The sequence below is a fragment of the Pimephales promelas genome, chromosome 5 (genome assembly GCF_988280905.1).
Source record: "Pimephales promelas chromosome 5, fPimPro1.hap1.1, whole genome shotgun sequence".
In the NCBI taxonomy this organism is placed as follows: domain Eukaryota; kingdom Metazoa; phylum Chordata; class Actinopteri; order Cypriniformes; family Leuciscidae; genus Pimephales; species Pimephales promelas.
Genome location: NC_142773.1, coordinates 27,266,089 through 27,282,574, shown reverse-complemented (window position 1 = coordinate 27,282,574; position 16,486 = coordinate 27,266,089). Strand labels below are relative to the sequence as shown.

Here is a 16,486-nt window from a genome sequence, read left to right as displayed (position 1 = left end):
GAATCATTGCAGTACATGCTCAAGATAAAAATCTGTTTCTCTGCTCTAATATATTAGTGATGTGCAGATGATGAGGTCAAATAACCACACAGTACAAGCACACCTCTGTCTCTGCAGAGTTTAGACAGGAAGTGGCAGACAAGCCAGCCAACGTGACAGGCGCTGGCTGTCAATCAACACTGAATGAGGTTAAATAGGCTAATATATATATATATATATATATATATATATATATATATATATATACATTAGCCTATTTAACCTCATTGTTTTAATATTGTATGTGTTTATATATATATATATATATATATATATATATATATATATATATATATATATATATATATATATATATATATATATATATAACACATATAATAAAAACTCTCATGACTAAAAACTCTCATGACTCTCTTACTCTCATGTCTATATAATAGAATGCATTATTGTTTATTTAAATATTTTGTTCAGATGATCGTTTGTTTTTGTCTTTATGACTCCCCCTAGTGGACATGAACATTTTTTCCATTTTGGAACAGATGTTCAAAATTAAAGTTAAAAAGGGAAATTTAATTTAAATATAAGAAATATAAGAAATGCCGCGGCATCTTTACTCAGAAAAAGCGGGACATTACCTGAAGCGGAATACAAAATCATGTCCTACATTTAAACAGAATTTTTAATGCCTATCTGGATGAAATTATTCATCCAGAATTATTATAAATCCAAATTATTCATATAATTTCAATAGACTAAATTATTATTAGCCTATTGAAATTATAGCCTATTTCAATATTCCTATGAAATATCATAATAGGTATTATTAGTCATGTCTCCAAAATCACTGATAAACATTATTTAAGTCCTGGTGTCCTCTTTAGTGGACACGTAGCCTATAAAATCCATGTCCAGTTTCGTAACAGAAAGTCATATTTTAATAACCCCATAACATTTTCCTGAGATGTTGATTAATTTAAAAATTAGCCAGATTTACCAAATATCCAAATATTATAATGTTTCCGCGAGAGTGTTAAATTTGATCACTAAATGAATGTCAGTTACTTTTAAAGAACAAGGAGAGGCAGTTTTCGGTGAAACTCGCAAACATTTGGTATCTCTGAAAAGCCCTGCGTGCTCTTTACCCTATAGCCTGTGGTGTGAGAGAAATTGACTAAATTATAATGTCCACTAACGAGGACAATAAGGGTCCCAGGAGGATATGAAAAATAAAGTTAGTATGAAACAATCTTAATATAATATTTAAATAGAAGAAGACGTAAAAACCAATCACATTTCAGTATGCAAAAATTGGCGTGACATCATGAATCATGATTACCTGCCAAGTGTTCCGAAAGTATCAGTGCAGTGGTGTACTTTCTGGTTTCTTGAAAACATAAACAGAAACTATCTTCAAATCCAGTTTGAATGGTTTCTTCGTGGAGCATAATCTTTACTTTTTGTGTAACCGGCCAGTCCAGAGCAGGTTTCGGGAAACTCGCACATCACTTGGAGGTGAGAGCACGTCTACGGTACACGTTTCATAATTGCAGACTTGAAGGGTTGTTTTATCCGGACAACTTGTCTAATCTGTGCTTCTTCGTCGGAATTAAAATAAGGTAATAAGTTTATTCTTATATTGGACCCAAAAGAAAGAAAACCTTTGTGGAGCTTATCGTAGTCATCAATTGGGGTGTTGCAAATATCTTGTTTTTGTTTCAAACTTCACTACCAACAAAAATGGCAATTATTGATTAACAAATTTCTCTGCAAGGTAAATATTTTCATATTACATATTACTACGGTGTCCAGAGAGGTAACTTTAGAAGATATATCCTTTTTCTATTGACACTCTTGTCTGAATATTCTGTGTTCACAGGACGTCTACATTACTGTTAGTACATCAACTGGAAAGTCTGCACATGTCTGTGGTAGTGAACGCACAACAGGTATCATGATAGTGTTTCTGCAGCTTATGAAGTTACATGAGCTGCCAGTTGAAACATGAGCATTATTGTTTATAGCATTTTTGAAACAAAACATCTAGATTATGCATACAGTGGCACCAAAATGTATTTAAAACATGTGGACACTTAAGCCACACTTAAACATGCCTGAATAGCAAACAAAGTGGCATTTCATTTTATTTTTTTAACAAAAAATAAATAAAACAATAATAAATAAAAGAAGAAGAATATTTCACAAAAAGGCATTTCTTTCATTTTTAAATTATAAAACAATAGAAATATTGTTCAAAATGAATAACAAAAAAAAAAAAAATGTCTGGACACTTTATGGTTGTCAAGCTTTAGTGGAAGATGAGGATAGTTAATGTGACGTTTGCCATCAATTAAAATATACCAGAGACCAACTGGTTAAAAATGCTTAATAAAAGTGAAGTTAGTTTTAAAGTTTTGAGACATTCAGTAACAATTATATTTGTAAATAATTTGTATGTAAATAATTAAAAGTATAACTTTTGGCCATCTGGATAGATAGTATATCAGGGACAAAAGCATGTTTTGGAAGAAGCATCAAATGTGTATTGACTATTTAAATTGAGTTAATTTTAAAGAAAATACTTATATAGTGGACCCTTTTAAAAGCTTAACTTGTCTGACTGCTCAATTTCCACTTTAAGTCATTGTATATTTCAATGAAAATCACTAATTTTATTTTGCAGGTATCTTTAACAGCCTGCATTTCTAATGACTGTAGGGCACAGGAACCAACCACCTGTTGCAGCCAAACAAAATCATCCCAGGTGTAAGTAGATACTGGCCCATCTGGTATTGCCAGCCATAGTCAAGTATATTTTTATAGCATTTTTCACAATATAGATTGCATCAAAGCAGCTACACAGTATCAATCAAAACATAATAACAATTTTCATTTCTTAGTGGAAAAACATCCACGTTTGGTAGAGCTGATCACGGGTTTTACTGATAAATGAATTAATTAATTTGAATATCTCAGAAGAATATACTCTTCTGAGTGTTTTGGAAAATCAATCGGTTCAGTAATTTGCAATTACCCTGGCACTGGCAGTATTAAATAGAATAGATTCTCTATTACCTACAGATATGTTTAACACTTTGCATTTAAAATCTATGTCTAAGTAAAATAAATATATTAGAAATGTAGATCAGGACTTGGCACATATGCTTGCTGTGTTTGCCAGGAATCTTAACCTTTTGTTGAACTGAATGTTGCTTTGTTTCATGCTGCAACACTAGACTTCTCACATTTTGCCAACCTGGAATTGATACTCCATGTGACAATGCTCGGATATCAATTGAAGAGGTTAAATGGCATCTCGAGAAATATTTATTTTACAATTGCATTTGTACATATTATTTTCTTCAGCTTGAAGCAACATCATAAAACACAGTTAAAAATGCTGTCACACAGATGGCAGAGGCTTGGTCTTCAGCCTCCAATCCTCTGGGACCCACAAGAACACATTTCTGAACATAGCCCTGAGGGAGAAACCAGACCAGCACTGGAAATTCACCCCATACAGGTCAGCTGCATTGTATCTCCAAGGGACGAAGGACCAGATGGGATCAAGATAATCAGCGATTCCCACTGTAGGAGTTGCGGTAATGAATCTCTTGTGGCAAATGCATCAAAACAACCCTGCAGCCAGGTGTCAGTTGAGTCTGAAAACAGTGACCTCTCTAAACAAGAGAAAGGCAATATCGCTGTACTAAAATGGGAAACTCCAGTAGAATTGGACCTGAGGCCGGACTCATTTGATAGAGATCTAGAATCTACAGAGACTGGAGAAGGAGTACAAGTGTATCCTGAGGTTCTCCCATTTCCCCTCAAAGATCTTGACTTTAGTCAGTTGCTATCCAGAGCGGATGATTTGGAGAGCCAGCACGTTTGTTTAACCGACCCTTGTCTTGCAGCTATGGCGGCTCGCATGATAAAGATGGAGAAACTTCAGACTGCGACTATACAGAAAGAACAAGGAAAGGCAGTCAGATCTCGTCCAGCAACTGCTTTGGTACGAAGCGACAATCGTCTGAGACAGACGGAAAGCACTTGTTCTCAGGCAGAACACTTGAGGACTAAAGGCAGTAATTCAATTTTAAAAGAAGTAACAAAACTCACACTTTCTTCAAGCTCTCATTTAAAGTCAATGCATCGTAATCGTCCCTCGCCAAATGCTGGGAACGTGTGGATTAGATTTCAGCAACCACCGGCTTTACCCAAGAAGCCACACTCTGGTGCGGTCAAATTAAAGAAGACCGAAGCCCTTGTTCATGATCGTAATGTTCATTCGAGTATGTCACCAAAATGCAATAGTCCAAATAGCTTTAAGAGATGCAAACCCACAAAGAAAGGCATACCAAAGCCTCAGAAGACTTCCTCTGAATAGTCTAGTGTTCCTGTTAAAGCTCCTTGTTGGAAGACATGATATAATTATCTTGAAAGGGTTTTAAGCTTGACGATTGACAGTGTGTTATTAACTGTGCATATCACTGTATTTATTGTTCAAAATTCAATACAAGTTAAGCTCCATCAACAACATTTGTGGCATGCTGTCAGTTACCACAGAAAAATAACCTTGCATTTACAAAAAAAAAAAAAAAAAACAGCAGCAGAGCTAACTACTACAGTAAGGTCAATATATAAAAATGCTACATAAAATTTAATTGAAACTAGACAAGCCATTTTAAAATTCACTCTTTATTAACATTCAGACATGTTTCTATAAAATATGCAATATTGGCTATATAATGTGACAAAATGAACACATTGTTTGGCTGTGTAGATCATTTCCCCCAAGAGTGGATGAGGAGGCACTTCAATAATAGAGTAGGAAAGCAGCTGGCCATCAGGATCTTTCACACACTTGGAGTCTCATTGACAGTAGGGAAAACTTTAACACTTACCCTGAAAATAGAATTAAAAATGGTTAGTTATGGTTTAAAGTAAAGGTCACTTTTGTAGGTGACAAGCAAACATGTATTTCATAAAAAAGAAAAGCATTACCTTTTGGTTGAAAAATTTAGAATGTATTTACCAAATTGAAACTTATGTTCGTTGGGCCAATAATTTAATTTGTGAGGAATATGTACACATTCTCAATAATATATATATATACACTCAAATATAAAATGCTTATAACTTGCAAATGTAGATATAAAAGTGTTATGTACTGCATAAATACATTTGGATGTTGCCAAATGATTTGACAAAAAGAACAACAGTATCTATAACTTTGCCAAATTGTTTAAAGGCTAATACTGTAGTCAACTTAAAATCAACAGCTTAATTCTCATTAAGAGCTCTCGCTAAAACAGAAACCTTTTTCCAGATGAGATTTCCTTAAAGAGTCTTCTTTATCAGACAGCACCTACAATACAGAGAATAAATATAGCAGTATCTAGGGACATTACAGAAAGCACACGTTCTTGAAATATCCTGTGGAAATACACAATTATCACCTGACACAAAAAAATTCCAGGAATAAACCTCTTTGGTTCACACCAAACTAAAGTGAATGCAGTGATCAGACCAATAATAATGCTGGCAGATAGAATTGACAAAAGCACAGAAAAAATGTGTTATAAAATGTGATTTTATTTTAGGGCTGTCAAAATTAACTTGGAATAATTGGAGTAAACTTGAGTAATTACTAGTGGATGTACAGTATGTATAAAATAAATACAGTGATGTGAAAAATAAAGTACACCCTTTTGAATTCCATGATCAACATAAATCATCTGGCCCTTGACAGGTCTTAAAATTTGGTAAATGCAACCTCAGATTAACAACAACAAATATTCCACCATGTCATGGTTTATTTAACAAAAACTAAGCCAAAATGGAGCCATGTGTGACAAATAAGTGCACCCTTACTGCTTTCATAGGAATTAAGAGGGTAAAGTAGCAGTCAGGCACTGCTAATCAGATGTCTTTGATTAATTGAATTCACCCCAAGGTCAGAACGTGCATGCAACAGGACAATGATACCAAGGACTCCAGGAAATCTACAACGTAATGGATAAAAAAAAAAAGGTGTTGTACCGGCAAAGACCTCAACCCAACTGAAATGCTGTGGCGGGACCAGAGAGCTCAAACCTCAATGAACTGAAGCAACGTTGTAAAGAAGAATGGGGCAAAATTCCTCCACAATGAAATTACAACAAGTTATTACTTCTAAAGGTGGTCCTACAAGCAAAAAAATCATAGGTGTACTTAGTTTGTCACGCATGGCTTCACCTTTTTGGCTTTATTTTTGTTAAATAAATAATGACACGGTGTAATATGTCGTTTAGGACACACACAGGTGATTTTATGACCGGCTAATGACCAGACGATTATTTATGTCTTAATACGTAAAACCATAGATTTCAAACGGGTGTACTTTATTTTTCACCGGACTGTATAGTTAGTTCATTATAACATCACATTTCATTTCACATGCAATATACAAGGGTTTTATTACATGAAAATATATACTGTAGCTGCCTCTATATTTTAGAAAGGGGCCCTCTTCTTATCAAATTTATGGTCCTTGACATAAATGATCACTGTACAGATCTACAGCTCAAGCCAAAGAAGGATTTTATAAAAATATTAATAAAAAAGAGATGTTTAGTGATGCTACATATGAGATGGGATCATAAATCCCGTACGCATCAGCTCTCAACTAGATGTTCTAATCGGAGCTTTGCTTTGTGTTGGATCTAAACATGCCTTTAGGAATGACCTGGATAAAGGGCCTTGAAGAGGTCTCGTCCCTTTGAAAGCAGAGGCAGGCAGGAGGATGATGGACAGACGTGTCTCCATTGGCCAGAGAATATACTCGAACACAAAGAAACAATGGGAGAAATAGCACAAACAGCAGTTAGTGTCGATGAAACAAAACCCGCCGTAAGCTTCCTAAGACGCTGAATTATGTTCTTACAGTGATAAGATTAACTTGAAAGACAGACAACTTGTGGAAAGTATAAATTTGTGTTTTTTTGCTCCACAAAACATCTTTATTTTATGTTGTTTAATGACAAATAATGTGAATTTACAATAAATTCATATTATTCCATTTTCATGCAGGACAGACTTTGCAAAAGAGAACAGGTCATTCTTCCAACATGAACTATACTTCATGACCGGTGTATCTTAAAGGAATTGAGATATGAATAAAGAAGCAATTACCGCTTGTAACAAGCAGATTCATAGATCAGAGCAGGAAAACCCCTGTATCAAAAGACAACATGGTCACAAACATAAGAAGAGTCACAGAAAAAGACATCTAAATTGTCTAGACATAGCGAAAAACACACCAGAGGGTTTGTACAGTAGTGCATTGGAAACCATACAGATTCTCATGCATATTGAAAAGCACTCAATAGGTTATACAAAAACTATGACAAGTGTGACAACTCTGAAAAAGGTGAGGTATGTCTATCGGAGGCAGTACACTGAAGGTGCTTGGTCCATTGCAAATACTTGGATTCACTCTTACCCTCAATGTCAACCATAAATGGTGCCGACCATTTGAGAGACAGCAACGGTCAGTCTTTTCATTCATTCTGACTGTTTTGTCTCTGTGAGAAACCACAACAGAAGCTCTGTTTCAAAACCTAGTGAGCTACCTCACTGTCTATTTTAGGTAGCAGCCTAGTGGGTTTTTACCTTTTCAGTATTGAGCAATAGTTTGGGGTCAGTAATTTTCTTTTTCAGCAATCTTTTTGTTCAGCAAGTATGCTTCCAACTGATCAAAAGTGAGACTTGAGACATTTTTAAAGTTCTGAAATTTATATTTCCAATAAATGCTGTTCTTTTAAACTTCACATTAATCAAGAATCTAGAAAAAAACAATATTATGCATTAATATTATTTTTAATTTAAAATGATAGTATTTCACAAAATTACAGCTTTTAACTATTTTTTGATCAAATGAATGCTTATTTAAAAAAAATACAAATTTATTCCCACCACAAACATTTGAATAGTAATAAATTGCATATCTACGACGCCTCACTAGGCTTTGGAACAGAGCAACAGGGAGACAAAAGATTTTAATAGGCATCCAAATGACAGGCCGCCAAAAGGGCCTGATGACGCTTTATTTTGGGTTTGAAAAGAACGCAAAATGATGCCGTTAGCTTACCTTCAGTGTACCAATAGAGGTGTACAACCTGCCTTAACAGAGGAGGCTTTCCCTGCAGACCAGGTCAAGCAGGACCCAAGACCTCAGATTCAGCAGAAACACACCTAGGGCAAGGGGCATGCCGTGGGCCTGCACGCCAGGTTGCGTTCTCACTCTCACACCTAAGGGAGGGTGGATATAGACAGCATTTATGCTGGCCTGAATCATGTCACACTCTAAACAGTCCTTGGTGGTTGAGTAATATTTGGTTTACATCAAATTCTAGAATTATACAAAATATAAGGTGTGCAAACGTAGCACAAAGTTGGATATTCTTACATTCTGAACCTTGATCGTAATATCAAATATATCTGGCAATATAATTTTAGCTGCTACAAGAAGCTGTGTATGAAGCATGAAATCGGAACAATATAGATCATCTTGAGAGAATTTACTTTTTACATTTTATGGGGTGCATTGTAGGTCATCTAAAATAATAATAAAAAAATAATCCAAGTAAATCTTGAGTGTGTCCTGCGCTAAAAATGAAAATAAAGTAGCATGACAATAAAATATGCAAATGTCTTTTGTTGTCTGAGTCATATCTGCTGATACAAAACCATCATGAGTCTCTGAGGTATGCTGCTGATCATATCCTCTCCTGGATGAAAGGATGCTGTAATGCCTGGTTGATAGTGATCCGCTTGGCAGGGTCCAGCATCAGGATCTGGTCCAACAGATCTTTGAGCTGAAAGACCTTCTTTCGCTGGTCCTCTGGTAGTGCCTGGCGACCCACCATATCAATCGACAGGTCCTTAGTTGGCTTAATGGTGCTCATGACCGTGATCTTTTCCTGCACAATTAATTGGAATTAAACTGAATTCACAATATGGCTTAGTGGGATTATCAAATCTCAAAAAAAAGGGTACAATTTAGTTAAATAATAACATGCATTGATTGTTTCCGAGCAAAGCGCAGCCCTTTTCATTTACACTCAGGCAGATGCTCCACACACACTCGTGGATGCATTTGGGAGCACAACATGTGCCAACCATCTTGCCAAAATTCAAATTAGTAGTGCTTAGGAATGGTACGTTGTCAAGAAAAGGGAAGCTTTAAAAAAAAGATTGTTTTTTACCCAAATCATAAAGCCCCAGTTATTAGGTAAAAAACAAAACAAAAAATAAACATGAATGGAATATATAACACTTACCCTTTCAGTGACCTTATCAACCTCGGTGTACAAAAAGTTCAAGTTTTGGTCGAAGTGCTGGTCCTTGAACAGGCCCTTCCTGATCATCTGTGAATATTAAAGAATATTTTGGTCAACTTTTTAGAATGTTTTGTTCTAATTTTCCATTTAATTCCTAATTTTATATGTACTGTAAATGAATTCTTACTTTATTAGGCAATTTTCCCTTTAAATCCATGGCCAGTTTTAGCATGTGGTTATTCGTCTTTCCAGGAAAAAGGATTTTTCCTGTGTAAAGCTCATATAGAGTACAGCCTACAGACCACATATCGATTCCATAATCATATGAATTTCCAATTACTGCAAAAAGAGGAAGAAAACGCTTTTAAAACTCTTAAAAACAGATTCATATTCAATGTACTAAAATGGTTTAATTTCATTTAAGTTTGTTTTAATTAGGTACAGTTGATTTCTTAGTTAAATTCACAGCACACTCACCGATCTCAGGTGCCCTGTAGAAACGGCTGACCAGATATGGTGTTATGTCATTGTCAGAAACGTGAGACGCTGAGCCAAAGTCACACAACTTGAGGATGGTCTTGGATTCGTTCACCTTTATGGAGTCAAAAACATTCATCTTATAAGACAGAAATGAAAGCTACAGTCCAATATTTACAGCAGGAGATTGTGACCCACCAGAATGTTGTCAGGTTTGATGTCAGCATGCAGAATGTAGCAGCGTTTGAGGAGTTTGAGGGCCAGGAAAAGCTGCTGGCTGTACGAGCGCACAGCCTTGATGTGAAGCCCAACGTCCTTGCCATACTTCCTCAACACCTCCCGCAGGTTCATGCTAAAGCAAGAAAACAAGAAAGTTGCTTTAATAAAAGAACTCAAGCTGCCTTGATAGATTCACATGCATAGATTCTTGTTGACTAATGTACCTGAGTGGTTCGAACACAAGGCAGAGATGTTGCTTGTGATAAAAGTGTCTAAATAGCCGCAAGCAGTGGAACTTATCATCAGCATCGGCGTCGTTCAGTTTTTTCAAAAACTCCAACTCTTTGAGGCCAGTCTTTTGCCTGTGGGACAAACCAAGGGCTTCGGTCACATGAAGACCAAACCCACATCTACTCGAAATCTAATTTCTAGTCTAAATAAATCCTTACAACACAATTAGACACATCAAATTGCAATGTATGGTGTTGGCTAAGAAATCCAACTGTACCAGACAGAAATGTTTAAAGGCTAAGCATTCAGCTTTTAAGGGAAACGTCTTACATCATCTCATTGTTGCGTATTATTTTCACTGCCACTTCCTGATTGGCTCGGGGCAAGTCTCTGGCTCGGATAACATTACTAAAGACACCCTGTCCAGTGTAGCCATACACCCCATACCGTTTGTCCAACACCTCGCCAATGTTCACACCTGAATACATTAAAAGAACAATCACGTTTTAACATGGATTCTACATATTTAAATACAGCATTTGCTACAAGACAGCAAACTCACGGTAATAGCCCTCTGCATCTGTCCAGTTATCTCTGAGACTTGGGTTCTCCTTAAAGTCCTTTCCAATGCCTGCGGCTCGTAACCTGGCACTCTGCGGGGACAGGTCAGATGTGGAATTGTCATTGTCAACACAACTGAATTCAGAGAGTTGATTAAAACGTTCATTCATGAATGAGTGACTGACACCGTAAGAGACCATTTCAAAGTCTGAGAGGCCTCGAGATCCAGTGAGCGCCACAGAGTCAGATTACCCACTTCAAAAAAAAAAAAAAAGCTTTGAACAAAGTTTCCAGAACAGAAACAACAGCTTGCACAGGACTATGCAACTCTACCTGTAGAGATCCCCTTACATGGACAAATTCAATCAAATTCTGGGGCTTGCAAAGCCACTGTGGAAAGCAGAAACTTGGCTACTCACGTCAAAATAAGCAGCGAACATGTCATCTGACTCTGTGAACATATCAGGGGCTGCTGGCTTTTTCAGATTAGCACCTAAAGAAAAAGAACAATGATGCAATGAAAGGAACATAGAATCGCTAATAATACATCAGACGACCTTGCATTACATCAAGGTCGTGAATGTTTCATGTCTCATATTTGAATTCCTCATCTTCCTAAAATAATATGAGAGCCATTTTGGACTTCATACTGAAGTGGTGGATTCTGGAATCCACTGCTGCTTCAATATATATTTAATGAGTGATTATAATCAAGGTATTAATTAATATTTTTCCTTCTAAATATTACATGAGTTGACTGACTGAGATTTTACTTTGTTATAGAATTTACCAGTGTGATTGCTGAAATGTTCTTTTCGTGTATTCTTTAATGTATGTCTTAAATATCTGAGGGGTGACTGAAGGGTCTGGCCCATTTCAGGAATGCAGTAACAGTGCTGGCTCATTTAGTCCGTTTCTAGAAATTAATTATGGACTTCTTTAACATGGGTCACTTCATTCATCTGCTTTTCTAGGGTAGCCTGACATCTATGGTCACAGGGGTAATTGAAGTCTATAGTTGAAGGGACCCTTTCTTTGTTAAAGCCTTACTTTACTGTTAGATTAAAAGTGTCCTCTCATTGAGAGAAAGAACATATCTTGATGTTTTGAGAAGACTGAAGACCTGGACAAATCCAACATTGAAGAAGCTGTGTGTCTGTGTGTGTGTTAGAATTCTTGGTTACAGGTTAACGAACAAGTGGCATTTTTGGAGATTGACTGACTTGCTTTCTGCAACATGCTGGCACTTGGACACACAGTCTTGTGACCTCGGAGGAACACAGGGTTCTGGTGGCAGCCGTACAGACTAAGGAGATATGCTACTACCTATCTGTCTTTATCTCATGTGACTGTGAGTGTACATCATTTTAAACGTTTGTCAATCAATATCTTTTTTGTTGCGCAAAACATTTTTTAAATGGAAAGGACACCTACATGTTTAATTGAAGGTTATTTTGCATATGACATACCTGTTTTTTCTTGAGAGACAAGACTATGCTTCGCCTTCACATTATCCTCAAATGTGTCCAGGTTCTCTTGCTCATAGGCTTTGACATCAGCAGCCACACGCTCAAGGATGTCATCAGGTGACGGCGATCGGCTGCGAGTGCTACTCTGAGGACTGCCGTGATCTGAGAGTCCTGACACGTTACTGTCCTCATTCTCTGGCTTATATTTCTGTACAGGACATAATATACAATCACATTATATACTACAACGGTTGGAGTAAGATATATAAAAATAATAACAATAATTAAAAAGACATATCTTATGCTCACCAATACTGAGTTTGAAGGGTAACAACAACCTTTTTTGGTTAAGGATCTGTAAGACTGGGGCTTTATTATTGCCGTTCATTGATTCAAGTAATTTTTTTGACATTTGGGTATAAAGTGTTTTAATTCAACAATATATGGTGTAAAAACATCTGAGTGCTGCCCTCTTCAGGTTGAATGGTGGCTACTGCAGTTGAATTTTCCTATTGGAAGTTGTGTTGCCCTGTGATGTAAGAGGGTACCAGCTAACGATGCCCTTGCCTACAGAGAGAGACTTGTCTCAGGTCCTGTCCCACCCCCCCTCCACTGGGCTCTGCCCACTTTTCCAGCATTTTTCAAATATTGCCAGTGGGTAGAGTCAGGCTCTGACCAGGGGGTTAGTTACCCTTTAATAAACAATACAGTAAAACAGCAATATTGTGAAATTATATAACAATTTAAAAAACATTTTTCTATTTTAATAGATCCCTAAGATGGATAAACTGAACACACACATACACGGAGCAGTGGGTAATTGTGGGTTAGGTGCCTTGCTCAGGGGCACCTCAGTCATCTCCTGCCGATATTGAGAATTGAACCAACGACCTTCAGCTTACCAGTCTGACTCTCTAACCAAGTCACGACTGAAGGGAAATTTCTCTCCCCTCAAAAAAATAGTATTGACCCCAAACATTAGTGTATGTCTAACACAAAGTAAAAGCCATAGCATAAATTAAAAATATTCTGACCTGCATGATGGCCAAGCGCTGAAGCCTCCTCTGCTCTATCACAGCCTCCTCGTCCTCTTCATCAACGTCATAATCCTCAATCCTAGACAGATTGTAGTATTCGTATTTAAAACCAAATACAATAAACAACATTGAAGCAAAACATAATTTTCCTTAATACTCACACTTCATCATCCGAGTCCTCCTGCTCAGCCTTCATTCCTTCAGACAGACTGCCCTTAAACATGTCCTCTCTTTCCCTGCTCCTTCTCCTCCGCCTTTCTCGTGATCCTGAACGCACCTGGTGTCTGCGCTCCATCCTGTCACGCTCCCTAGATCCACACAGTATTAATTTAGTTTTAATGCTACTGAGAGATTAAAAAAGGGCATTACAGAAAGAAACGCACTTGTTTGGGGCTTAATCACAGTAGGGGTAAATCATCTGCTTTACACATTCTGTGCAAAACTAATCCATTTGAATTGAGCGGTTCAGTCCAAATTTTCTGAAGAGACTTGATCCCCTTTATATGATGAACAGATTTAATTTATGATTTTATTCACATATGAACAATCAACAAAAGGCAACAGAAACTCAACCGAACCTGATGCATTAGAACAAACCTCTTGAGGAAGCTCCAATGTGCTGTGTAACACATGACATAATGAAACTAATTTGGTTAAAGCAAACATGCTTGAGCTTCCATTTACCACAATTGATGTCTGAGATTATGAGTATATATATTATGTAAATAAATCTGTTTATCATATAAGGCAATTGTGTCTCTTCAGAAAAATTTGTAATAAACCGCTCAATTCATATGGATTTGTTTTATTGTTTTATCTCTTTTGAACTTTTTAAAGCATCAAAGTGGTAGTTGTGTAGCCGTCAATAGAGGGATAGAAAGCTCTCCGATTTTTAGCTCACCGAAATTTAAGCTTCTTGGATAGTTGTATCCTCTAAATGAGGAGTTTCAGTGTTGCAGATTTAAAAGCTACAGTACACCAGTCACCTGTATCTGAAAGGAGACCTGCTGCTTCGTCTTCTGGGAGAACGGGACCTTCGTCTGAGAGGCGAGTGGTTTAACCTTCGTCTGGGACAAGGACTCCCATCTCTATGGCCCCCTACCTCATCATGAGATCGCATCCTGTGAGTATAACAAAAAAGTATGAAAACGAGTATAAAAAAATATTTTTGTGTAACAAGGAACATTCATATAAACAATATTAGTAATAATAACAATGTGTTTATAAACTAATATAGTTTTTTATTATTTAAATACTATTACAGAATGTATTAATGCATTACTTATTCATTTATATTATTTTTTTATCTAACACTTAGATTTAATTGCAGATTTTTAATTAACAAAAATATTTTTAATAGTTATAGAAATAGTTTTATTAAACAACTACAACACTGATTGAATACAGATGCAATTACAAAAAAATGTATGATGGAATTCTAGCCAGCTTGAAAAGTTTCTATCAAAGATTTAAATGAACAGAGCAAGACAGAAAAATAACCTGTCATTGGGGAGTCTCTGACGCTCTTCTTCTCTCCTTCTCCGCTCAACTGACCGAGAACGCCCTCTCCTTGGAGGGGATCTTTTTTGGCATGAAGATCTATCCTGTCTGGATGGCCTGTCTGTGCCCTGCACAACAGGGAAGCGTTCTGGTGAGCGGAGGCCCCTGGGACGAACAGACGGGCTGTGCTGTTCTGGACCTTGTTTTCTGCAAGGAGATCGATTCTCTTTTCCCGATGAGACTTCTTTTAAGGATGCCTTTTCTGATTTCTTGTCTCTCTCCCTATCAGCTTCTAGCAAGTTGGTGTTTCTTTCTTTAGATCTAGATTTGCTCCTCCTCGCTGAGGATCTGTGGTCTACAATTTGCTCTTCAGGCCAAGTAGCTGATTTTTTGATGCTTGATGGCAATCCCTTGGACTTCACAGGAGATATGGACCTCTGACCACCGTCTTTTGATCTCTCAATGCTTTGGGATTGTCTCTGCTCCTTTTCCTGGCTGGGACCACTAGGCCTCTCAGAGATATTAACATCTAACCCAGTCTTACTAACTCTAATTTCTGATTTATGAGCTTGGACTGACATCTCGTCAGACGTGCTTCTGCCTTCCAGCAGAGAATAAATATTTTCAGCGTCTATGCAATCCTGTCCAGATTTTTCAGCATGTCCCTTAGCCATTACATAGTAATTGAGATCATGTCTCTGTTGTTCACCATTTTGCACAGCCTCCTGGACCTCACCATCCTCCCCTGAATCTGAGTTATAACCCTGTAATATCAGTCCCATACCTGATTGCACAGCCCCTTCCATTAGCTCATTATCAAGCTCTGCTTGAATCATGGCTCTCTGTTTCTCCAGATCCTCTAGAGCAGCAAGGTCATCAAATCTGGATCGCTTTGGAGAGATGACAGCACCTTCATAGTCAGCAGAACAGTCTTTATCATCATGGAACGAGTCTCTGTGTTTCCGCTTATGTTTGTGTTTGTACTTGTGCTTGTGGTCCTTCTCATCTGGTGAGGGATATTTATGTTTTCTATGCTTGCTTCGATGTTTATGTTTCTTTCTCTTGTGTCTTTCCACCCTAGTGAAGTCCATGTTATTTGCTTTTCTAGCTCCATCTTCACCGGATACATGTTCATTTTCATCCACGCTGTCAGAGCTCTCCATATCATCCCTGGAAACGAGTAGAGAATAGTATTATGATATTATCTACTTTCCAACGAGCACAACAAAGATATAGCCTGGTTTGCTAGGATGTATGATGATAAATGTCAACAATTATAAGGTATTCAAGACTTATGTATCATTGTTGTTGGTTTAAACTTTAAAGTATATAGAAAAACACAGCTGGTTCACGTCGACCAGAGACGGACAGAAGTGTTAATATATATTGACTGAAAACTGCATGTCAAACCAGTTGTACGGAACCGTTTTCTTTTTCAGTACATATAAGTTAACTTTTCTTTAAATATATAAATACCAAAATAATGCGATTTAAAGTCCGCAATGGTGTAACTTACACATAATGCTTCGCTATTGTTTTGGCTATTGCGTCCGTGTCCGCCATCTTGATCCTGCTGTGCTGTGCTGAGTTGTTTGAATAAAGAAGAAGAGTCGATTCATGATTCAGTCCGGCTTTGATGGCATCACTAACTTTAAAATAAACAATCAACTGA

The 16,486-nt window shown here is 37.1% G+C and overlaps 2 protein-coding genes across 4 annotated transcripts; one reads left to right on the top strand and one right to left on the bottom strand.

Moving 5' to 3' along the window:
- Positions 1–1,374: 1,374 nt before the first annotated feature.
- Positions 1,375–4,973, top strand: LOC120482139 (uncharacterized). Its single transcript, XM_039676163.2, has 4 exons — positions 1,375–1,512; positions 1,877–1,946; positions 2,681–2,763; positions 3,364–4,973. Exons 2-4 carry the CDS (start codon positions 1,920–1,922, stop codon positions 4,382–4,384), a joined length of 1,131 nt encoding a protein of 376 aa, XP_039532097.2. The 5' UTR covers positions 1,375–1,512; positions 1,877–1,919; the 3' UTR covers positions 4,385–4,973.
- prpf4ba (pre-mRNA processing factor 4Ba) lies at positions 4,677–16,447 on the bottom strand. Of its 3 annotated transcripts, XR_016168549.1 has the most exons (17): positions 16,331–16,447; positions 14,815–15,984; positions 14,301–14,435; positions 13,476–13,622; positions 13,312–13,393; positions 12,278–12,485; positions 11,228–11,301; positions 10,810–10,900; positions 10,578–10,725; positions 10,241–10,378; positions 9,996–10,149; positions 9,798–9,912; positions 9,508–9,659; positions 9,321–9,407; positions 6,712–8,960; positions 5,317–5,365; positions 4,677–4,902 (listed from the first exon to the last, which is right to left on the bottom strand). XR_016168549.1 is itself a non-coding variant. In XM_039676162.2 (15 exons), the coding sequence occupies exons 1-15, from the start codon at positions 16,375–16,377 to the stop codon at positions 8,757–8,759; spliced, it is 2,952 nt and encodes a 983-aa protein (XP_039532096.2). In that variant the 5' UTR covers positions 16,378–16,446; the 3' UTR covers positions 5,573–8,756. The 3 variants fall into 3 exon arrangements, 1 of the variants encoding a protein (XP_039532096.2); XR_016168548.1 differs by having other exon boundaries at positions 4,677–5,365; XM_039676162.2 differs by lacking the exons at positions 4,677–4,902; positions 5,317–5,365 and having other exon boundaries at positions 5,573–8,960; positions 16,331–16,446.
- Positions 16,448–16,486: the final 39 nt, after the last annotated feature.

Bases quoted from the DNA above. Each gene is read 5' to 3' on its own strand.
- prpf4ba (XM_039676162.2), bottom strand. From the start codon at position 16,377: ATGGCGGACACGGACGCAATAGCCAAAACAATAGCGAAGCATTATGT. The intron at 13,394-13,475 runs GTGAGTATTAAG...CAATCTGTCTAG, and splicing joins GAGGACTCGGATGATGAAGT to GATTGAGGATTATGACGTTG. The intron at 8,961-9,320 runs GTAAGTGTTATA...TTAATTGTGCAG, and splicing joins TTGATAAGGTCACTGAAAGG to GAAAAGATCACGGTCATGAG.
- LOC120482139 (XM_039676163.2), top strand. From the start codon at position 1,920: ATGTCTGTGGTAGTGAACGCACAACAG. The intron at 1,947-2,680 runs GTATCATGATAG...TTTATTTTGCAG, and splicing joins TGGTAGTGAACGCACAACAG to GTATCTTTAACAGCCTGCAT. The intron at 2,764-3,363 runs GTAAGTAGATAC...TATTTTCTTCAG, and splicing joins CAAACAAAATCATCCCAGGT to CTTGAAGCAACATCATAAAA.